General features: G+C 35.7%; 1 protein-coding gene and 1 pseudogene across 2 annotated transcripts; one reads left to right on the forward strand and one right to left on the reverse strand.

Moving 5' to 3' along the window:
• Positions 1 to 765: 765 nt before the first annotated feature.
• LOC114406040 (putative disease resistance RPP13-like protein 1) lies at positions 766 to 8763 on the reverse strand. Of its 2 annotated transcripts, none has more exons than XM_028368584.1 (8): positions 4755 to 8763; positions 4461 to 4556; positions 3936 to 4042; positions 3717 to 3787; positions 3400 to 3613; positions 3112 to 3322; positions 2361 to 2482; positions 766 to 2126 (listed from the first exon to the last, which is right to left on the reverse strand). In XM_028368584.1, the coding sequence occupies exon 1, from the start codon at positions 8507 to 8509 to the stop codon at positions 4775 to 4777; it is 3735 nt and encodes a 1244-aa protein (XP_028224385.1). In that variant the 5' UTR covers positions 8510 to 8763; the 3' UTR covers positions 766 to 2126; positions 2361 to 2482; positions 3112 to 3322; positions 3400 to 3613; positions 3717 to 3787; positions 3936 to 4042; positions 4461 to 4556; positions 4755 to 4774. The 2 variants fall into 2 exon arrangements, with proteins under 2 accessions (XP_028224385.1, XP_028224384.1); XM_028368583.1 differs by having other exon boundaries at positions 2356 to 2482.
• A 6042-nt stretch (positions 8764 to 14805) lies between these two features.
• LOC114404865 lies at positions 14806 to 17060 on the forward strand (annotated as a pseudogene).
• Positions 17061 to 25351: the final 8291 nt, after the last annotated feature.

Here is a 25351-nt window from a genome sequence, read left to right on the forward strand (position 1 = left end):
AAACGATTACGATTTCCCAATACCTAATTAAGACATTTTATTTCACTTCTAAAAGTCTATAATTTTAATTTATGTGATCAATTTTAAAATGATGATTGATTCTTGTACTTTATTAACCTTCATTGAAATGTGTTTGTTTATTGATCGCATGATAATTATCTTTTTAAATATTTAATTGATAGATATGTATGAGATCAAATATCTCAATTAAATAATGTTAAGGTTAATACCACAATTATTTTTTTAAAATCGGGAGACAAAAGATTATTATTAAAAAAAATAAGAGAACCAAAATTTTATTTTAGACAAACAAAAATGAAAAATTGGCATGATTTATTGGATCGTTAAACCCATTTCCAAAATTTAAATTTGGCAATTAGAGGGAGTTCTTTTTATTTTCCGACAAATAATAAAGTAGGCCCAAATATAAAGTTGATTACTACAAATGCTTTATAATTTTTTCTTCAAATTCAGAGTTGATCATTTTGGTACTAAAATTAGATAAAGAGTTTTTTTTTTTTTTTTTAGCGAAATTCGTTTAAAAGTACTTCTAATATTTAAGGGTAGTAGATTGTTTAACACAATCATCGAATTTTTAAAATAAGGATTCATATTTAGCTTTGCTATACGTCTGTACCTGATAGCAAATTCGGAAAACATATACAGAAATTTTAACAACGTAATGTATTAAAGTTGATGTGATTTTTAGAGAAATAAAGAAATGGTTATCAAAGGATTGGCAAGTCTAGCAAAAACACATTTTCGAAGAATCAAACTTTTCTGCATAACAGATTGCAGCGCATATATGAAAATGCTCTGCCTTTGGGTGTGACTTTTTTAAAAGGCGAAAACACTAATAATATTTAAGTGCAGTCCAAAGCACAATGCCCGAACTAAACCAATAGGTAATTACAAATAGACTTCCAAAGCCAAGATTTTGATGCACCTATAGAAAGCACTACCAGAATATAGAAGCAACATATTACAATCTATGAAACACGGACACTCCAGTCCCTTGCCGTGTTCGGTGTCCAACACGTGTCCGTGTCAGTGTTCGACACCGACACGACACCCGTACTATGTTCTATATTTTAAACATTATAGGTGTCCACGTGTCCGTGTCCGTGTCGTGTCCGATGTCCATGTCGGTGTCGATGCTTCATAGATTACAATTATGACCATCTCAGCCAATTAATCCACGTGATTCTCAACACCAAGCATACCCACCTGTCACAACTCCAACTTTGCTACAAAACATTATCAGCAGTAACTAACACATAAACACTGCATAATCCACTTCAACCCTAAAATTATGCAGATGAAACAAATGTGGTATTCATTACCTGGGAAAAGAATAATAAGAACATAACTCCTTGAGGATTATATCTTAAAAGGAGATATAAGGTTGGTTGAGTGGTTAAGAAAGAAGAAAAGAGGGAAAATGTCGCAGGTTCGATTCCCACTGCTAATAAAAACTAACAAACTAACAATTAACATTTGTCGATAAAAAAAATTATATCTTAAAAACCTGAAAAATATGAAGGATTTATGAATCAGAAGAAATAGATGTCGAGGTCAAAATTTAAGTTTGTGGCAGCAAAAAACCATCACTAAAGGGAATTTTGATGGTTACAAGTAGCTTCCAGGACCACATGAGTCAGTAACAGTTTGTGGCATTTTTATTTTGTAAACGTTGGTGTTTCCGCCAGAAAATATTAGTGGCGACTAAAAATCTCCACAAAATACATTCTGAATCAATCTTTAAATATAGCATTTACTGGCAGTTGATAACCACCAGAAAATTCATTCACATCTTTTTTTTTTTTTTTTTTTTTAATTTTATGGGCCGGGGGAGAAATTGGGATTTTCAATAGAGTTATAGATATTAAACTATTTTGATAACATAAGAAATATCTTACTTAAGCTGATACTATACAAAATGCAGAAAATGTTGTCATAAGATCAGTATTTGAAATTGCACAACATTTCCCATTGTTCAGCATCCATCCGTACATGTACCAAGTTTATCCTTCATTAATTTTGCAAAGGATCACCTTTAGGTGCACCTTCAGCTATTGAAAGTCTATGCTTGAATTCTAGCTTCTCTCGCGGTTGTTAACCAGCACCTGCAAAGGAAAGTTAAAGTCACAACCATGAGCTTTAAAAAAACATTCATTTAGCTAAAACAAGATGTGAGAAATTCTATGAAATGTAGAATAATGCAATTCAGTTTAGCATGCATGCAGCGAAGCAAGGAGCAGAGGATAACAGAACTATTAGTATAACTAAGAATCATCTGAATCGAGATAAAATTCATAATTAAGCTTTGCAGAATGCAGATATACTGTAATTTACCATACAAGTGACAGAAGACGCTTCAATTCATCGGATATTCATATATAAGAAACTGAAGATTGTTCTCCTGGCAGTAGCCTAAAAGACTGACGAGATTTCGACGGCGAATAGATGATAGATAGTGCACCTAAAGTAAAACAAAGTCATATTTGATCAAAGCAAGAGATAGAAATACTGTGATACAATTGCCAATCCATCAGAATTATGAAGTGAAAATGTAAAAAACTGTGATACAGTTTATGCTCACAAAGTCTGACTAGTTTAAAACTTTCAACATAACAAAGTCTGTCACACAACAAGTGAGATAAAAATAATGACTATGCTCACACATAATTTATGAAGATCCTATTCAGACATGACTGGACACAGTAGAGTGAACGAATCGGCAAAGAAAGATTCATCTTTCTGAATCAAATGATATATGAAGCTAAATGATATTTACTATAGAAAACTCTGCTCTAAATTCTGAAACAGAAACAAGCAAGGGTTAGAAGAAGGACTTGAGAAGTAAGTTTTTGTAGAGAAAGAGGGAATCCTTTTAAAATTATAAGAAACAGGTCAAGAAAAACAATTTTAGTGACTATTCAGCAATCATCTCTAAAGTAATTCATCAAAGACTTATGAGAAGTATCCTGCATCTGTCACAATTTCACAGAATTGGGCAAGGGAAGTCTCTTCACATCAATGATACATTTCATAATCTATACTCATAGTATTTCATACAATCACATTTTAGAACATGAAATTGAGTATTACCTCATCAACAAATTCCTGATAGCAAGTCCTCGGTGTTTTTTGATAGCTACTAGCATTCCATCTTGAAGTAAACCCTAGTATACCTCCCCAAATTTCCCATTCTCCAATCAAATTCTTGTCACTGAAATTTTCTTGTGGCCAAAGATAGTTCTTCCATCTCAAATCTCCTAGTATCTCATAATAGGGAACTCGATTGCACCATGCCTTCCCACTGCATGCAATGGAATTTATCTGCATCACTTTAGGAAAATTATTGATCACAGAATATACATGCATGTGAGATGTTACCTTGGGAAGGATCATTGGACCCTGTCTCTGAAGTCCTAGAAATACTCCTTTGATGAGACAAACAAAACATTACAAGTATTACAGCAATCCTACCAATGCCACGGCTCCTGCAGCTCCTCCAAATATTGTTGCAAGAATACTTGGCATCTGGTGTAGGAATCCCTTTCCCTTCCCCTATGTTGTACAAACTTATAAGGACTATTATACATGAAACCTGGAGTCCAAAGAGTAGCAAAAGATCACAATGAAAAACTTTCCAATTAAAAATTCAGCTAATGAGAAAGTGTCAATGTCACGTCAATTAAATCCAGAGTTACATTTAGCTCTTGTTCAAATTTAAACTCAGATCCATGTATAGGTACAGTTTCTCCAGACCAATCTACCATATCTGAAAAACAAAAATAAGTTTCCTAGGGTCATGAATTTCACTATTCAATCAACTTATCGAGAAAGTTAAAATACAATGACATTGATGAGTAGCGTTTTTCCAGGGAATCGCTGTATTGAAGTATTTATCGATATTGCATACTGAATACCTGTATTGTTACTTCTTTGAAGCTAGGGGACCATAAGCAAGATTCTTCAGTCAATTTGATTTAAATGATTGCATATGTTGCCTTTGATAATTTAATTTGCTGACTCTCTGTAGATTCAGTAACATACTGCATCAATTTCCATTTCAGAATAATTTGGATTAAGTAAATCATACACTAGAGACATCAGCAAAATGTGAGCCTGAAGTTTCAGCATCTCAAATAGTTACATAATCAGGCATTAATTTCATATTTATTTTCAATTTTAGATCTTTCACAGATAAGAAAATGAAAGGGAACTTCACGTGCTATATTATACTATTATTACACATGTCAATGACATGTTTATTATTTCTTCACAGTTTACAACTGCATACAAGAAAGTATATAACATAGATTTGATTAAAATATACGAATGTTCACTGCAAAGAAAGTGTATATACAAAAGAATTTGCTTTGGTTTACACTTGAAATTCCCATCAAGTAACCAACTGTGTTTGGGTCCATCGGAAGGGATTAGTCACTCACAACGTGGCAAAACAAGGTCTGACTCCTTGACAGGAGAGATGTTCACACCTAGTGCCTTCTTGTACCTCGAACAATACTGTACCCGAAGGAGAATATCTGTGGGAGTCCAAAACAAAAAGAATAAAATCTCACCAAGTATCATGCTGAGCAACTAATCTAAGACTTGTTGCAATGCAATAACTAAGTAAAACATAAGAGGAGAAAGACATGAAATGAAACGTATCTTTGACTGAAATAGTTTTTTACTTGGTTAGTCTTAAAGGATGATGAAGTAGGTCAAAGCAGTAGAATTACCTGGTGATCATACTTGGTCGCTAAATCCATCTATCATCAACCTTAATGCCACAAATGTGAGAAATTTTAGGCCAAATTTGATGGTGCTTTGTGCAACATTGTTTTTGCAGAAAAGGACATTCCTCTATGACTAATTTTATTAGAGAGACAGGCAGCTTTTCTCCAGCTATATTCTCCAACTTTGGACATGTAACAATTCTTAATTCTTGCAGGGATGTAAGATTGAGAAGCCCCTTGCTGTCCAATGTCTCCATACTTGAAAAGTTACATAGATTCAGAAATGTAAGAGATGGAGGCAGCAAACCCTCCTTTGGGAAGGACTTGATGCTATCACATGGACCCGCGAGGATGAGATGGGTAAGCATGTCCATGGACGGCCATGCTAGGCCGCATAGTAGTTTCTCACAATTGACAATCCAAACTGTTCTCAGGTTAGGTGGCATACCCCCTTCAGGAAACGACTGAATTCCTGGGCAGTTCTCTATGTGAAGATGTTCTAACTTTGGGAGAAGAGTACTCATTTTGTCAGGCAACGACTTCAACTTGTCACAGCCCAAAACTATGAAAGAACTCAAGTTTGGCGCATGCAATCCTTCTCTCGGGAAAGATACAAAGTTGGGACATTTGCGAATACCAAAAGCACTCAAACTCTTAAATGACTCTGACCTTGAAACCAAAAGAGATTCTATATTTTTGCAGTTTTCGAGTTCTAGATTTTTGAGATTTGGAAAGGTAACCGATGGAAGAGATGTGAGCGAATCACAACTCCAAAGTATTGACAGTACTTCTAGCAACTCATGTTTGTGTTGTGTCGGGAATTCCAATTTTTTAAGATTCCTGATAAACAAAGTCTTCAGTGATTCAGGTAAACGACCACCCGGAAATGATATGGCTGATGAACAATCGTTTAATGCCAAAGACCGGAGACAAGTTGGTTGGATGTTAGTGATGGCCTCGATCATGGACTCCACCATTGAGCTTCCTTCCACTACTATATTTTCCACCAAGAGAGGGAACACATGCAGTGCTACTTTATTGCTTTTACGTATCTCCAATGTTCGAATGGCGGGAGCCATTGGGAGAGAAGAGACAAGCAGTTCACAATTTATAATCTGAAGTGTTTCCAGAGCAGGAAGGTGATTTGGCAAATCTCCCTTAAGTTTGGGGCAGTTATGTATAATAAGATTATGAAGGACAGGAAAAGCTTCTGAATCGAAGGAACTCCACACCTCCCAACAAGTCATGTAATAAATGGCTAGAGATTCAAGGGAGGAAAAGGGTGTCACAGAAGGATAATCTTTGTTCTTGTAGAAACCTGCATCAATAGTCTTCAGCCTATTCAATCTTGAAATTTCAAGGACCTTGAGAGAAGGTAGTTGCCCAAGTGAAGGAAGCATACAACAGTTGTGACAATCGCGCAATGTTAGATGTGTCATTTTGCAGTAGGAAAAATCTCCCATCCAATTTGGAAATTTGGTTCCTTTATAACCACGAATTGACAACAATTCCAGATTATAGTGAGGTTGTAACCTGCAAAGTATATCTATTTCAATTTGGAAGTTGGTGCTTTCGTTGTTACATCTAGACCATTCCAACCATAGACTGTTAATGTGCTTTTTATCCATTATCCTTGCCTCCAATGCTTCATCGCTTTGGGAAATGTTCTCCAAATTGCTTATACGAAGCTGACCATGAAGATTTGAAAGTGCTCCTAGTTCTTTGATTCCATTCTCTTTATGCTTACCGACAATAAAGAAACCCAAATGCTGTAAATGATTTAATTTACTCATTCCTCTGGGCATCTCTTTTATGGGAGTATCATAAATATCAAGATGGCGCAGGTTAACAAGATTTTGTGTGCCACCAGGCAACTTAGTCAGCTTTTTGCACTCAGACAACTTCAAAGTTTGCAGATGGTACAAATTACATAACGACTCTGGCAGTGATTCTATACTTGAACAAGAGAGATCTAAATAACGCAAATGGATTAATTCACCTATTGCATCCGGCAAAGCATCCAGACTTTGGAAGTCATGAAATGATAAAACTCTCAAGTACATAAGCTTTGACATTATGATACATGGTGCCTCCTCGTTATGGAATGGAGAAGCTCTAAAATTGATAATGGACAAGAAAGTTCTCAGAAATTTTACTCTCCCTAAAGCTTCAAAGTTGTCCAAGACTGAACCACTAAATTTGGTAAACGACAAATGACGAGTCTTGATATCAATCTTAGTTTCTTTCCCAAGTTCTTCTGATCTAAAATAGAATTCTCCACCAAGGGATGTTGCTAGATCATGTATGAGGTCATGCATAACAAAGCATTTGTGCTGAGGCCAACTACCTGAGCATTGGAAAAATGATCTCGAGACCAAATAATCAAAATACTCAAGACCAACCTCTTCTAAAGTCTTTCCTTTTCTTGGTGTCCCTAAAAGATCTTCTGCCATCCACAACAAGATTAGTTCATCTTTGTTAAATTCGTAGTCTTGGGGATACAATGAACAATAAACAAAACACCGTTTTAAATGTGGAGGGAGATAATGATAACTAATTCTCAGTGCCGGGATAATTTTACACTCACTTTCAGATAGTTCCCAAATCTCACTATTCAATATATTATCCCAATACCCAATATCGTGTCTTTTTCTCAACATACCTCCTAGGGACTGTGCTGCTAAAGGCAATCCATTACACTTTTTAGCAATCTCCCTTCCAATTTTTTCTAGTGCTGATGTGTTCTTGTTAAATTCTGAGGAAAGACATGCATGGTTTGCAAACACTAACCAACAATCTTCATTTGACAATTGCTTTAGATGATAAGGTTGAACAGTTTGGACTACAAATGCTGTATTTTCGTTGCGGGTTGTTAGAAGAATTTTACTTCCTCTGATCCCACATTGAAACGGTTTTTTAAGAAGACCCCAGTTAACATAATCTTCAGTCCAAACATCATCCAAAACAATTAAGAATTTTTTATCTTTCAGTTTGTCCATCAGATCAAGATGAAGTAAATTCATATCATTCAATTTACAAGGCTCTCGAGTAACCGCCTCTGTTATAGCTTTTGTGACCTTCAGAATATTAAATTCTTCAGAAACACATACCCATGCTTTAAAATCAAATATCTGATTCAAGTTCTCGTCATTATACACCAACTGTGCCAAAGTAGTTTTTCCAATCCCGCCCATGCCCACAATAGGGATCACAGATACTTCTTTACCATGACTGTTATCCTCCAACAACAACTTGATTATGGCCTCCTTATCTTTATCCCTGCCATATATATAAGATCCATCTTCCAGAGATGTCGATGGAGCTTTCCATGACACGTTCTCCACTGCAATGTCTTTCAAATCAAGACTCTCCTTGAATCTTAAAACAGACTCTAGTCTTTCAACTATGTCTTCCAACTTACTAACGAGCTTCCTATTGGAAAAGCGAAAGAACAAGTTGCTTACATGCTTTTGAGTAGCAGCTTTGGTGGAAACTTCATCGAGTAAGTCATCTGCCTGATAAACAGCATCTTTGAGATCATTGAGCCAGTGTTTGACATTAGAGTCTTTGATCTGTTTCTTCTCAGCATCATCAAGCACAGCTCTAACCACTCTTAGAATGCTCTCCAACTTTTGAAGCAACTTCTTGCTAAGCTTCTTTCCATGGATCAAGTTGACAAATTCAGGTGAAGCCAGCCTGTCAAAAACAACATCAAGGAAAGCAGAGAGGAACGCACCACCTACCACTGCTGCTGCCATGATCTCAAGAACAATTGATGACAAGACTAGAAACACCAAGGTAAGGTATGGTTACAATAAACTGGGTTGGTTCTTGGTAAGGTGAAATTATTCGATGAGATTTGGCTTAGGTCAACTCTCTTCACTTTCACTAGTTTTTCTGTGCATGACAAAAGTGTAGTGGTGGTAGGTATCTTGTCCCGTTGAATTTGTAGAGGCTGGATGTAGCGGATTCAAACTCTATCCCGTTGGAGTGGTTGCTCTTTTAAAGGACTTTCCTTTTGCTGCCCACAGGATGATGCTTTTATATACATTGACATATATATTATTTTTTGTGGTGTAATTCAAGAGATTTATAAAGTGATAATTTATCTACCGTTAATTTAAAAAGGATTATATTTATAACATGCTTTAGTTAAAGTTAATGATGGCTTGCTTTCCAACTCTAAACGTCACCTCACTTTAGACAAGTTTCTTTTTCTGTTTCTAAACCATGTTGACCAATGATATACGTGTTTTTTATTGAGTAGATGATCAAAATTATCTTTGAAAGTGTGAGCACTTTTAGTTTTTGAAAGTAATAAAAGAATAAAAAGATGACTGAAAATTTCTATACTATCACTTTATTCTCTAAATTTAACTAATTATTGTCATTTTAATTCTCAGAAGTATATTAATATTATCTGTTTAAGTCACATTATGTTGATATTGAGAAAAGTGTTGATGCACAATATTAAAGAAAAAGTGTAAGTTTCTTATTTAGGAACCAGTGTTAAATTGTAGAGCAATGTGTTAAACGTGTTTGAGATACGAGTGTGAGATTGTATAATTCATGAGCAATGTTTATAAATGGAATATGTGATGAATTGTGGAATAATAACATGTTGCTTTGAAATTATAGTATTGTTATTGAGATTGAGTATAAGTGCAAAGTTGAACATGTGTTAATTTGTGAGATACGTGTAAACATGTGATGGTGGATTGTGACACTATGAGATGTGAAATTGTGAATGAGTTTTGGCTATGAATAAGTGTGTGGTTAACACTTGATGTGACATTACTTGTGTTGTAAAATTCACAGCTTACAACACAAGTAATGTTATATCAAGTGTTAACAACACACTTATTCAGAGCCAAAACTCATTCACAATTTCAGATCTTATAGTATCACAATTCACCATCACATGCTTACACGTATCTCACAAATTAACACATGTTCAACTTTGCACTTATACTTAATCTTAATAACAATACTATAATCCAAAAGCAACATGTTATTCCACAATTCATCACATATTCCATTATAAACATTGCTTATGAATTATACAATACACACGACCTCACACTCGAGTTTCAAACACGTTTAATATATTGCACTACAATTTAACACTGATTCCTAAATAGGAAACATACATTTTCTCTTCAACACTGCGCATCAACACTATTCTCAATATCAACACTGGTCGGGTTATTGTATAATTTCCAGCTCATAACTCAATACACATGTACCTCAAATCTAACCATAATATTCTCAAACTCCAACACTTGGATAATTTTTGGAATCACACTATAACAACACTACAAATTATTTACATAAAATATTAATATAAATAAATATACAACTAAATTTATATATATAAAACCAGCAACATACATCATATTGGATCATGAAGTTCAAAGTAAGCTTTCAATGCACCAATTCTAAATAATTATATGAACACTTTCCCGTATATATAAGTATACATGAATTCATATATATTATCTAAGAATACAACACACAATCTACTAGAAAGCTTTGGTCAATTTCAAATATGATATTAATTTTAAACTATAAAAAAAACTAAAAAACATGAAAAGGAGAAAATACAAAATCAATATCTCACTCCCTCTTATGCTAAATCTCTACTTACTTAATTTCATCAATTCATGCTAATTAGACAAATGTTCAATTTATAGGATTCATACTCAACAGAAGAACACATAAATTTTATAACAATTTCTCATTGGGACATCAACTAAAACGTATATAATTCACACTTATAATTATAAGGATAGAATAAAAAATTGCGAAAACATCCAAAAACTCATTCCAATTGATAATATAAGGATCCCTTTACATGTTCCCACTAATCCTCAATTGTGAATAACTCATCCCTTACATCGATGTAGTCGCTCAAGCGTTCTCCATTATCAATCGTGGCATTTCTGGTACTCTTTAGAGCTCATCCTCCGGTTGCTTTATTAGGGTTTCCAAACGTTAGAGAGAAGGAGAATGTATTGAAGCCTCCATTTCATGGTCCTATGTGAGATGCATATTTATTCCTCCACAGACATTATGCAACATCCCAATTTTTCGTAAATAAATTTAAAAAGCTTTTTAGTAAAAATAAATAAATAAATAAATATAGAGCAAATAATAGGCTGAGTACCCTAGGTATAAATAGTTATGTTAAGTCAGTTGCCTCCTTTTGGCCTCATTTTCGTTTTTCCCCCTCTCTCAAAACCCTTCTTTTTCCCGCAGCCCACCAAACCAGTCTCAGAAAAACGACGATCTCGAACCCGTTCACCGTTGGTTCGTCGTGCAATTTGAGCATCATGTTCGCAACCCAATTCCGAATATTCTCACCGTTGGAAATTTCAAAATCATATCTGAACTTAGAGGAAAACCCTTCGCATGGTAGCATTTTAATTTCCCGCAGAAACCCAAAACTGTCTCGGTAAAACTACGATTCCAGTTTCGTTAGCCGTTGGATTTTCATGAAATTTGAATATGTTGTTCGAAATTAAATGCCGCACGCTTCCACCGATGGGATTTGCGAGATAATATTCTTGGAGGGAGAAAAAGGAATCGCATGAAGACAGTATAAGTGGAGGTTTCAATCTCTTCTCCGTCTCTCTGACGTTTGGGAATTCTATCGGAGCAGTCGGAGGAATAATTGAAAGAATTTCAGGGAACCGCTAGAGATGTTGCTATTACTGGCTGAAGACACGTGAGCGCTCAGAGGTAAGGGATGAGTTATTCACAGTTGGGGATTAGTGAGAACATGTCTAGGGATCCTTAGAGGATTAAATTGGGGTTTTATTTTGAGATGTTTATTAAATTACAATTTTTCCTTTATGATTATAAATAAAATATTGATGTCCTAATGAAAATTGCTTGATAAATTGTGCTCTTGATATTTGTATATTTCGACCTATGATTTTGATATAATTGTGTAATATTATTTAAGGGGTTTTAGTCCTAATGTTGTGATAGTCTTTTATATAAATTGTTATATTGAGGATATGAAATGATGATTCAAATTGTGAGTATGTGATGAATGGTAGAAGAACATTTTGCTTTGAGATTATAATTTTATTATTGAAATTGAGTATAAGTGTAAAGTTCAACATGTGTTAATTTGTGAGATACGTGTAAACATGTGATGGTGAATTGTGATACTATGAGATGTGAAATTGTGAATGAGTTCTAGTTGTGGATAAGTGTGTAGTTAACACTTGATGTGAAATTATTTGTGTTGTAAGCTATGAATTGTACAATAACCCGACCAGCGTTATCTTGAGAAAAGCGTTGATGCGCAGTGTTAAAGAGAAAATGTAGGTTTCCTATTTAGGAACCAGTGTTAAATCGTAGCGCAATTGTGTTGAACGTGTTTAAAACACGAGTGTAAAGTCGTGGGTATTGTATAATTCATGAGCAGTGTCTGCATGTAAAAAAAATTATTTTAGGGGTTGGACCTGAATCAGGAGGGAGAGACCCTGACGGACTCTTCGGAGTGTAGGCCTTGAGGGTCACCGGGTTTTAGTGCTCCTTTAAGCCTATGCTGATCCCATAAGGTTGGAACATTCTCGCAAAACATCGTGATCCTGACTGGTCTCCCTATGATCTTACTTAGTGAGAGTGACCTGACAAACCCATTGTGTGGTGTGTCTTGTTATGTACTCCTAAGCGCCCCAGGGTGGTTTTTCACTGACATGATACCACATTGCATATATGATTGAGTCTTAGCATAATTATTGCATATGCTTACTAATTGATGTGTTATTATATCTTGATCGAAGTGTGAGATTCTTGTGTAATGTGATTGATAATTGAAAAGTGAATTTTGAATGACGAAGTGGTGAAGTTACGTGAGCTATGTTTAAGCAAGTGGTATCTCATTTATATAATATGTATATTTAATTGTCTTGTTTCTCTATTAGCTAGGAATGTGATAACTCACTCCCTGTGTGTTGTTGTGTTTGGATCCTGTGATGATCTTGAACTTGTGTTCGGGGGAGCAGATGAATAGGTGGATGACTATGAAGAACCTCATGCTAGAGGACACGAGAACACAACGCTCTGATAGGATGTGACATTAGGATATATGTTCTATATTAATTGTATGAAGCTTAGACGACCTTATTGAGTCGAGGATACTTTATTATTTATTTGGACAAGTTTGAATATGATGTAGAAGAAAATGAATGTGAGCCTTTTTCCCCTTTGAAAGACTTGTTTAAAAAAAAATATTTTAAAAATACTTTTAATTAATATTTGAATTTTTTATTCCTTATTATTATATATGTGAGGGGTAGAGGGTGTCACACATTACATTGCAAATCCCAACGGTGAAGGTGTGAGGAATTGAATCTCAAACCCCATATCAATATTTCAAGACAATCCAACAGTTAATGATTTCAGGATCATAGTTTTACCGAGACAGCTCTGTGTTTCTGCGGGAAAGGAAAAGTTACAATGCGAAGGGTATTTCTCTCAGCTCCGACATATTATCGTAATTCCCCATGGTAAAAAGGCTCGAAATTGAGTTGCAAACCTGGTGCTTAAATTTTCCGACAATCTAACGGTGAATGAGTCTCAAATTGTCATTTTTCTGAGACATGTTTTGTGGTCTGCAGGGAAAAGAGAAAATTTTGAGAAGAGGAGGCATCGTCGGGTGTGAAAACTGACCTAATACGTCTCTATTTATAGTTAGGGTATTTACAACTTATTATTTACTCTATTTATTTATTTTCATTATTTTATAAAAAGAAATCCTATTTTATTTCCTATCAAATGAATAGATCAAATATATTTTTTTCTTCAAACCATTATTTTAATACAGCTATTTCTCTTTATTTATTTAATTATAAAAACCTTATTATTTTCTAAAACTTTATTATTATTTTTTTACTAAAAAGTCTTTTTAATTTATTTATGAAAAATGGGATGTTACAAATATGATGTAAAAGAAAGTAAATATGAGTCTTTTACCCTGTTGAAAGAATTTTTTTAAAATGTGTATTAAAAAATTTAAATTAATTATGATTTTTTTCCTTTTATTAGTACATATATGTATGGGGTAGAGAGTGTCACAAAACACTTTTGATAACTTTTAGTACAAAAGGTGCCAATTAAAATGCAACAGATGTGCCGTAGTTCTAATGAAGCAAAAGTGTGACTTGACTAAACATATTGGGCAAATAATGCTGTTAAAGTACAGTTATAATTTGGAAATACAAATGCAGCATTAGTAATAATTCATGTTGTTGACATATTTTCCATATGCAGAATTAAACAGAAAATCAGATGTCTGTGAACTTTGTGAGGAATATACTGCTGAGGTACATGATTATCTAAATGATAAAGAGAACCAGAGAGATTTTATATTCCCTTCATAATACTTGCAATCAGGCTAGTCTCCTTTCCTAGATCTATGTTTTTTCTTTTCCTTTAAATTTTGTAGTTATTCTCAGTTGTTGAGAAAACAGACTTTAATTTCCAGTTATGCTATATAATATTCTACCAATCATCAACCTGGGCTTAACTTTTGCAACAAATATGATAACTATATATATTTTAGTTCTCATAAACAGAATAACTGTTGGACATAAGGAAAGGGTTTAGAAACAGTTAGCAGTTAGTTAGAGAGAGTTAAATTAGCATAGATATATAAATAGTACAGTTTAAGGAAAGAAATTTGATTCTGATTTGTTAGCATTAATAAATTGAGTTTTGTTAATTTTTCCGTTAAATCCATAATTTGAAAGATCCAAACAAGTTGCTCAAGTTACCAATAGAGTGTGGAAATGCTCCAGCAAAGTTTGTGCCACTTACTCTAAAGACTTGCAGAGATCTGCTCAAATGGAAAGTCAGCAAAGAAACCATGGAGATTATTGTTCAAAGATACGCCAATAACTGTCCACATTCCAATGTTGAAGATCTTCAGCGGAGAAGTTCAGGTCAACCTGCAATTAACAAGACTTAGGATGGTCAGATTTTCCAAACGGCAAATGTTTCTGGCACTGGCGACAATAAAATGTTGTAATCAAGAACAATGACAGATAGATTCTCAAGTCTTGCAATGGAAGCTTCTAGGGGACCTGAGATAATATTGCAAGGTGACATTCTAAGTTCTTGCAGGTCATGGAATGAGATCAATGCACTGCACCATTCATGTCCTGTAACTCTTACACTTACACCATCCAGATACAGTTGCCTAAAATTGGTGTGATTTTGAGCAAGCTTTTGTAGATTTGGGATCTCAAGTTTCAGCATTAGCCCTGTTGAAAAAAAAGAGGACTGGTGTTGGAACCTGACCAGCAAAGCCGGCATGTGAGAAATTCAGGGAAGTTAACTCGTTTCACTTGCTAAATCCAGATGGAATGACAGAACTGAAGTTTTTATCAGCCAAATTCAGTCTCTGGAGATGTTGGAGACTGAAAAGAACACTCAGAATGGAGAAATCTGCCGGAGATTGATTCTCCATCAAGGTCAAGGCCACTAACATGTCCCTCATTGTCACAAGACACCCCTATCCACCCTCAACAATCATGACTTGGTTCTATTTTCTGAGATAAAAGTGAAGTTGTTCATGAGTTGGAGCAGCAAAAACCTCTGATCATCAAGACTGAGGCCAGAAACCACATGGATGTGACTACAGAGGCACAACCAATAGAATGGAATCACCACAAGTGCTGAGAATAGTATAATTGTCATTGTAGATGATAATTATTGAGTGAATCCTACTGTCACAGGTACAAGTTTTAAATATAATTGTATAATTGTGAATAGAACCTCATAAATTATTACAGTCAATGTAAGAAAACTGAAGATTGTGTCTAAAAGCTCACAATTTCTTTGGGAAAAGACATTTTTCAATGATGAATTTCACTAGGGAACCCCAGACAATCCCACTAAATAGGAAGGTTGGAATTTTGCCTTTGAATTTTCAACGATGCCAATTGGATCATTTATATTTCCTGTTGGGATTATATTTTTTGGGTAGAGATTATAAGTATCTTATAGAGGAGACAATTTTACAAGAGCTGAGTAAGAGCTTTCTTCAGAGTATTTAATGCAATGCAGAATTCAAACTCTTGATAACTAATTAAGCTGAAAATATATGTATTGGAAATATTTGTTCACAAGGTGTCACGTCATCACTTAACTCACGGCAGAGACTCAGAACAAAAGTTTTGATATATCAGGATCCAATTCAACAAACAAATTATTTATTAGGGATAAAAAACAAAAATCTGTCATTTATGAGGGACCTATAACATACTTAAGCAACAAAAATCTGTCATCTACACATAACCTGATCATAATACTTCTGCGAGTGACTCTAAGCAGCTGTTTCCATCTTGATTTTAGATTTTTCAATTTTTTGAGCTTGTCTTTACTCTTTCGTTTCAAGGCAAGCTAGAAATCCTTGTCATAAATTTTAGTGCCACTAGGAGCCTAACTTCATTCATAAAAAATTGAACTGAAGTAACTAGATTGTGATACCTAGACCTAAGGAAGTTTATTTCTTCAAACTCTGCCGTAGCTTCCTCCATCCTTTGAAACTCTACATGCTGAAATGTGTTTATATCTGAAGATTGTATTGTTCCCTTTAACAGCATTTTAGCAATTGAAAGAAAAGAGGAGAAAGTTTTGAAACTTCTCGTACTTGGATGAACATTCTCTCTGGGCTATTAGGTTGAATGTGCAAATCAAGTATGGATGTCAGCATTTCCCTGCACAAGAACATGATTATGTTGAAGACTATGATGATTACAGTGACAAGTATGATTCTTATCAGGCAAAGTACATGTATCCCAGAAGCAGGGTTCCAAAGAGGTTGGAGTATAAGACAACATACAATTCTATATTTATGGATCTCTCTTCTGCGTCACTTTCACGTAAGTTGGGTTCTGCTTCATTTCTCGTTATGTACTCAACTTGGTACGAAATTGGAATTTAACATTACAATAAGTGATGCTGAGGGTGAAGGTAAAAAGGGAAACATGACAAAGTACATGAAAAAAGACGGTTCTCTTCGCTGTGTCTGATCATGTGTTTGTGATGTATGACCAACAATGCTCTCATTACTTAAATAGCAAGGCCAAAAATATGACAAGGTTTAAAATCAAGGTTACAGCAAAGGCAAGTGATTTTGGATATGAAGCAGAGGTGGTGTTAAAGGATTTGGAGTCAGCCTAATAAACACCTCAACATATCACAGTTTTGTTCAACAAATCGAATTCTGTAATTATATGAGCAAAAGGAATCGGGTGGTGCTTACTATATTCCTATGAATTTCCTTTATGCATAGCTAAAGATAAATAATTTGATTTCGACTAAAGTCTATAATTTGATGTAAGCAGACTTAGTTGATTAACATTTTCTAGTTATTGACATGAGTTCTTGGGATTGAAGTTATAATGCAGACATTAGATCTGTTAAGCTTTTTAACAAACAATTATAAGCTTCATGATATTTCGTTGTTACTTAAAGATACTAATAATATGAGTAGATTTCCGTGTCTAGAATTTTTGCATGCTCAGAAGGCTACTTAGTATTTTTATTTGTGTTTTATAAACACATAACCATCTTATTTTTGGCTAAGATCAAATTCTTTTGAAAATAATGATCTCCGTAATTGTGATCAGTTTGACATAGTGTGCATCCAACTATTTTGTTTCTCAACAAACTTAAAAAAATTGGATCTAAGAGGATGTGTTTCCCTTATCCCATTTATAAGCAACATTCACCAAGTGAAGCAAATCATTCATTTCACCTTGTCCTCCCTCCTCATTCTGTTGTTCCAAAATGATGCCTCTCGTGGACACATTTCTTTACACACATGTGATCATTTACCAAATGCACCCACAGTGGCAAATCCTATTGTCACAGAAACTGCCCCAACACCAATTCCCTGTTAACATTTGCTTCTTGTTCTTTTCTTGATTAATTGTTTTTGATACTCTTAATACCCTCTACATTATGCATGGTCTCTGAAGATGTTGGAGACTAAAAAGAACATTTGAATGTACCGGAAGACCAAGAAAATAACTCAGACGGCCTGAATCCTTGATGGCAAACTCAACTCGAATTTTAGCCAGGATGGTTTGGATGGCAAATTGATTACTGCCAGTCAAAATAATGTCATTGACCTAGACAAGAAGGTAGAGAGTTGCGGTGTTATGATGATAGATGAAGAGAGATGGATCTGCCTTGCTGCCAATAAAACCAAGATGAAGTAAGAAGGAGCTGAACCTCTGAGACCATGTTGGTTAATTTGAAAATCGAGATGATACTGGATAAATCTGAAGTCGTGTATAACACTTTCAGATTGAATCAAATTTCAGGGTTCAACCAAAATTGTTCAATCGGATAAAATCAGAAGATTATAATTCAAGAGTTTTGTTTTGGTCTTGTATGTTTTGTCACACCGTTATGCTTTCTGAACCAGAATGATTATTTATAATCAAAGAACAGGTGGTTTTTGGCGGTTGATGGAAGTTTTTTCTATTTTAAAAACTGCCGTTGATGGAAGTTTTAGTAACTTCCATGTAACTTCCAACCGTTGATGGAAGTTTTTGTAACTTCCATGTAACTTCCAACCTTTGCCTAAACCGAACATCTCGTTATTACATTAAAACAAGCGTGCACTCTTATTTTAACATAATAAAGAGATCAATTACACTAAAATGTCCAACAAACCTCCCCCATTTTAGTGTAATTACCGATCAAATCACCAAAGTCATAACATACCACAAACTACTGCATAGATGAAATATCGTGACGATTGAATTTCATCTTAGCAAATTATACGTTTCAAATATTCGAATATCAGGGTGTCACTAAGGATTGAACCCTTTCTATTCATAATGAATACATGAAGATAATCTGCACAATAGTTTATAACATTACTCTTGCTCGACACTAGTTTACTAGCCTGTGTCCCTATCCTTCATAAGCATATCAAAGCCAAGTCCCAGCTTCTTGAAGCGGCTAAACTTCATGCTTATATAGGTAGTCCTTTTCTTTCTTGCACCTGCAAATGCAATTTTTCAAAAGAACCATTGAGAAGTTATACTTCAACCTCCTTAACTTACAGAACCGAACACATTTCTTTTGGGATACTTTCGATGATGTGTTCCAATCTCTACATGTTAAGCTTTCCACATTGAATTCAGCACCTAATGTCATATTAGATGGGAATTGGGTATCTTAACATAAGAGATTTCAGATGGACTTTAATCCTAATCCCACAGCCGACCTTTTCACGAGATCTCTACTTAACCCTTTGGTTAAATGATCTGCCAAATTATGCTGAGTTCTCACAAACTCCACTGATATCACACCATGCATGATTAACTCCCGAACCATGTTGTGTCTAACACCCAAGTGTCTAGACTTCCCATTATACACTTGACTATATGCCTTAGCCAAAGTTCATATGGGGTAACCTTATTCCTTTTGTTAAGAATTCGGTTCAACAAGTAACAAGCTGCCAACATAGCCTCACCCCAAAATCCTTCACTTAAACCCGAATAGGATAACATGGAATTCACCATTTCTTTCAAGGTTCTATTCTTCCTTTCGGCTACACCATTCTGTTGTGGTGTATAGGGAGCTGTAGTTTGATGTATTATTCCAGTAGATTGAAAATAAACTGGATCATAATACTCACCTCCCCTATCCGTACGAAGAGTTTTGATTAGCCCATTTTGATGAAGTTCTACCTCTTTCTTATAAATTTTAAATTTATCAAGAGCTTCATCTTTTGTATTTAATAAATATACATAACAATACCTTGATGCATCATCAATAAAAATAACAAGATATTTTTTATGACCTAATGATGGAGTAGCATGCAAATCACACAAATCACTATGAATAAGGTCTGAGACTTTAGTCTCACTTTTAACATCCTTAAAAGGTTTCCTAATGGTCTTGGTCAACATGCAAGTTTTGCATTTTTCAATGTTCATATCAAAAGGAGGAATCATACTTGTTTTTGACATATCTTTTAATCTTTTGTAATGAACATGTCCTAATCTAGCATGCCAAATTTCTGATTTTGTCATATTAATTATAGAACTACACAAGGCCATACAAACAGATTCATGAACAAAAGGAACATCAATGTTTAATTTAAACATTTCATTACAACAATAACCAAATCCAACAAACGAACCATGTCTTGACAAGATGTACTTGTCACTTTCAAGTACTTGCTTGAAACCACAATTATTTAAAACCATACCAGACAATAAGTTCTTACGAATACCAGGTACAAATAAGATATTATCCAAATACAAACTTTTTCCGAAAGTAAAAACTAAATTCACACAACCTAATCCTAGGATTGGTTCAGTTGCAACATTGCCCATCTTTACAATAGAGCCATCATCGATTGGTCTAAATTCCTTGAACCAACGACGATCTTTGCACACATGGCTTGTTGCTCCCGAATCAAACCACCAAGCAACGTCATCATCCTACACATAGAATGCATCAAATATTAGTGATACATAATTTGAATTCGTATTCGAATTAAAATTATTCACTACAATCTGACCTTGTTGCTTTTCAGGATCATTAGACCCACTTGGACCAGCCTTGTTCTTTCCTTTGAACACCCGGCAATCCCTCTTTAAATGACCAGGTTTCCCACACTTCCAACATGACAATTTTGTCTGTTTGTTTGGACCTTTGTTCTTATTTCCTTGAAATTTTCGTTTGTTACCTTTAGCATTGTAATTTTGCTTAACTGTTCCACTTTCCTCTACCATATTAACGGAAGAAGAACCTGCTACGGTTTTATCATTGACTTTGTCAATTTCCTGAGCCCTCAGCGACTCCTCAATCATGAAATGACTACCGAGTTGAACCAGAGTCAACTCTTCCTTCTTATGTTTCAAGGTATGCTTGAAGTCTTTCCAAGAAGAAGGCAGTTTATCAATTATAGATGAAACTGCAATGGATTCATCCATTTTCAAATCATGTTGAGTAAACTGACCCAAAATCCGCAACAGTTCATTATATTGTTCCATAACAGGCCTCGAATCAATCATTTTGTAATTAAAGAAATTACTAACTAAGAATTTGTTACTTGAGGCATCTTCTGCCATATACTTGGATTCAAGAGAGTCCCATAATTCCTTAGCAGACTCAACATTTTGATAAATATCAAAGAGAGAGTCAGACATACCATTCAGAATGTGTCCACGACAAATGTAATTGTCGTTCTCCCATTTCGAACGCTTCCTTGTTTGATCCAGAGTTTCGTCTTCCATATACACCGGCATCTGTGTACTCAACACATACACCACATTCAATATTGTCAAGAGAAAGTGCATCTTCTTCTGCCATCTTCTGAAATCCTGTCCTTCAAACTTGTCCAACTTCGCAAACTTGCTTGTCATCTTCGAACTATCGTTCGTCATCTCGAAAGATTTGATTCAATCTTTTGTTGGTTAATTTGAAAATTGAGATGATACTGGATAAATCTGAAGTCGTGTATAACACTTTCAGATTGAATCAAATTTCGGGGTTCAACCAAAATTGTTCAATCGGATAAAATCAGAAGATTATAATTCAAGAGTTTTGTTTTGGTCTTGTATGTTTTGTCACACCGTTATGCTTTCTGAACCAGAATGATTATTTATAATCAAAGAACAGATGGTTTTTGGCGGTTGATGGAAGTTTTTTCTATTTTAAAAACTGCCGTTGATGGAAGTTTTAGTAACTTCCATGTAACTTCCAACCGTTGATGGAAGTTTTTGTAACTTCCATGTAACTTCCAACCTTTTCCTAAACCGAACATCTCGTTATTACATTAAAACAAGCGTGCACTCTTATTTTAACATAATAAAGAGATCAATTACACTAAAATGTCCAACAGACCATGCTAGAGGGGCCTGTTTCAAGCCATAAAGAGCTTTCCGAAGACGAAAAACATGGTGAGGGAAGCGAGGATCAATGAATCCAGGAGGTTGCTCCATGTAGACTGGATTTGACAAGAGTCCGTTCAAGAAGGCATTGTTAACATCCAGTTGATGAAGGGGCCAATGTTGCATGACTGCTAGAGTAAGAATAACACGAACAGTTGATGCCTTCACCACAGGACTAAATGTATGATCATAATCAAGACCGGGAGTTTGAGTAAATCCCTATGCAACCAATCGTGCTTTGAAGCGATCAATAGAACCATCAGAAAGATACTTAGTGTGGAATACCCATTTGGAGCCAACAATGTTAGTGTTAGGTGGTCGAGGAACAAGTTCCCAAGTCTTGTTGGAGTGTAAGGCCGTGAGTTCGTCATTCATGGAAGCAAGCCAGCCAAGGATGCTTGGCAGCAGATTTAATACCTTTAGGCTCAGAAGTGGTGAGTAATGCATGTAAAAGAGAAGATGGCCAATAAGTAGTTTTATATGCAAAGTGACGAGGTTTGTAGATACCAGCTTTAGACGAGTCACCATAGGGTGACCTGCTGGAACAATACGAACCACATCAGATTGAGGCTCATCTGGAGGCGCAAGAACAACAGGGGAAGTGTCTTCTGAAGGACATAAGCCACAAGGGCGAGACAACAGTGGCATAGACGATTGCGAAGACGATTTGGAAGGAGCAGACGGAGAGACAGCGACAAGCTTAGAAGGTTCATCAAAGAGAGACAATCCCAAGTGTGAGATCGAAGAAATAGGTGTTGTGTTGGAGAAAGGAAAGTAAAATCCATCAAATTTGGCATGACGAGTAATGTAGATCCGGGATGTTGAAACGTTCAAGCATCGAAAACCTTTGTGCATGATGCTATATCCAAGAAAGATACATGGAATACTTTGTGGTGATAAGTTATGAGGAGCATAATCTCACAAACAGGGATAAACCTGACAACCAAATGGGTGAAAGTGAGCATAATTTGGAGAAACATCATATAAGAGCTCAAAAGGAGATATACCTTTTAACAAGGGAGTAGGTAACCGAATTATAATATAAACAGCACAGCAGAAAGCATCGAGCCAATACGTAGTGGGCATGTGGGAATGAAAAAGCATTGCAAGACCTGTCTCAGTAATATGGTGATGCTTGCATTCGGCCCTGCCATTTTGAGCAGGGGTATGAGGGCATGACATAGTATGAAGAATTCCATTTTGCTGTAAAAGTTCTTACATCCTATTATTAGTGAATTCAGTGCCTCCATCACTTTGAAAAACTTTGATTGAAGTATTAAATTGATTTTTCACAAAACTCTTAAAGCGCACAAAAATATCATAAAACTCAGATTTGAGGTGTAGGGGATATAACCAAGTAAATCGAGAGTAGTCATTGACAAAAATAACAATATCGAAATCTGGAATTTGAGCAAACAGGTGCAAGTCCCCATAAATCACTATGAACTAAGTCCAAAATATGTGAGGCACGTTTCTCATTGAGACAAAGGATAAACACTTACTTTTAGTTTGTTCACAAGAAGCACAAAGAGATGGATTTGGTAAAACAGAAGATAATGATAAATGACCAGTTTTTCTCAAATGGGATATTGTATCATGATTAACATGCCCTAAACGAGAATGCCACAATTAAAAGGATCCTCGTAATTTATTGGAATTTAAAATAGTCATAAAAGTAGCTTGACCATGCTCCAGAACGTACAGGTTGTGTTCACGCATCCCTTGGGCCAAGATTTCCTTTGTGTCCCTTTTCTAAAGTAGAAAAGAGTTGTTAGTGAAAATAGCATCAACTGGAAAGTCACGAGTGAGTTCACTAATAGAAGTGAGGTTCTTCTGCAAACCAGGAACAATCAAAATATCTAGAAGATGCAGGGTAGAATTCAAGCGACGAGAACCAATATGAGAGATAGGTAGAACTTTACCATTTCCAACAAGAACTTTGTGATTACCAGAATATGGTTCCATGGCATCCAACGTTGAAGAACTTGGTGTCAAGTGAGCGGAAGCACCGGTATCCAAGTACCAATCTGAGTTGTTAGGAGAAGAAATATTGCAAGACGCAACAAAGGATTCAACAATATTAACAGAAGATGGGGAGCACCATTATACCGTTGGGGTCATAAGGTAGCATAGTGACCCTCACCTCGACAGATTTGACAATAAATTGGATGACGATTTCCATGTCCACGGCCACCACGCCCACATCCCTTTCGACCACTTGAGGGAGCACGAGAACCAGATGAGGAACGATCTCCAGACGAGGAGTGTGGGTGAGAAGGGTGTAATAGACGATGAGTGGTGGAGTAGAAAGCAGCCCGAGAAGGAATAACTTCCATCGCATTTATGTAAAATTCAAAGCTTTTTGCAGCAGATACTAAATCTCTGAAAGTGGGAAGCGGGTACATGGCCAGTTGAGATGCGTCGAAGCTGGTAAAAGTTGGACCCAATCCTCGCAGGAACCAGTGCAATTTATCAAGATCATCTACAGGTCTGCCCATGAGACTGAGTTGATCACAGAGGGCAATAAAGGATTTGGAGAAGTCTCACACGGAGGACGAGTCCTTTTTGAGATGCAGAAGTTGGTTGCAAATTGCGATCTCCCGTTGTTTAGAATCGCCGCCAAAGAGAGATTCAAGGGTAGTCCAAATCTGTTGAGAAGTCTCACAGTGGAGAACTTGAGCCAAGTTTCTTCCGTGAGGGAAGCTAGGAGGAGACTGACAAGTCGTTGGTCTTGTTGTTTTCAAGAGGTAAATGCGGGATTGACGGTAGAGGACAGAGAACCATCTGCAAAGGTTAACATGGCAGGAGGCCAAGGGCGAGAGTGGAGCCATCAATATGACCGTATAAGGCTTGTCCTTGAAGGAGGGGAAGCAGTTGGTGACACCACAGTATAAAGTTTGATGGGGTGAGGTGAATATTCAACATATGAATCATGGTGCTGAAGGATAGAGCACTGTCAGAGACTGATGCATCGTGGGCCATGAAGAAATTCAAAAAAATGATGATGGCTTTAGGATCAAAGTATGGCATAAAGAAATTCAAAAAAATGATGATGGCTTTAGGATTAAAGTATGGCTGATACCATGTAAGGATTGGTATAATTGTTCTTCTGATGGCATTAGAGAGAGAATAGCAAACGTACAGTAACTAGAGATTACAAAAAGTCTAGAGCCTACGATTAAGGAATGAGTAAATCAATCTAGAGGCTATAATCAAGGAATGAATAAATGAATGATATAAAGACTAAATCAATTATTCAATCAAATGTTTTCTTTCCTATCAATGTCCCCCATTGTCACAGAACACTCCTATCCATCCACAACAATCATGACTTGGTTCTATTTTCTGAGATAAACACGAAATTGTTCTTGAGTTGGAGCAGCAAAGACCTCTGATCATCGAGACAAAGGCCAGAAACAACATGGACGTGGTTACAGAGGCACAACCGATAGAATGGCATCACGACAAGTGCTGAGAATAGTATAACTGTCATTGTAAATGATAAATATGATTTATGAGTGACCCCTATTCTCGAAAGTAGATGTTTTCAGAACTGAAGGTTGTGTGTAAAAGGTCACAATATTTCTAGTGGGAAAAGTCATTGTTCAATGTTGGCTTCCACTAGCTAGGGACCCCATACATACCCACTCAGTA

The sequence above is a fragment of the Glycine soja genome, chromosome 3 (assembly GCF_004193775.1).
Source record: "Glycine soja cultivar W05 chromosome 3, ASM419377v2, whole genome shotgun sequence".
NCBI classification, from domain to species: domain Eukaryota; kingdom Viridiplantae; phylum Streptophyta; class Magnoliopsida; order Fabales; family Fabaceae; genus Glycine; species Glycine soja.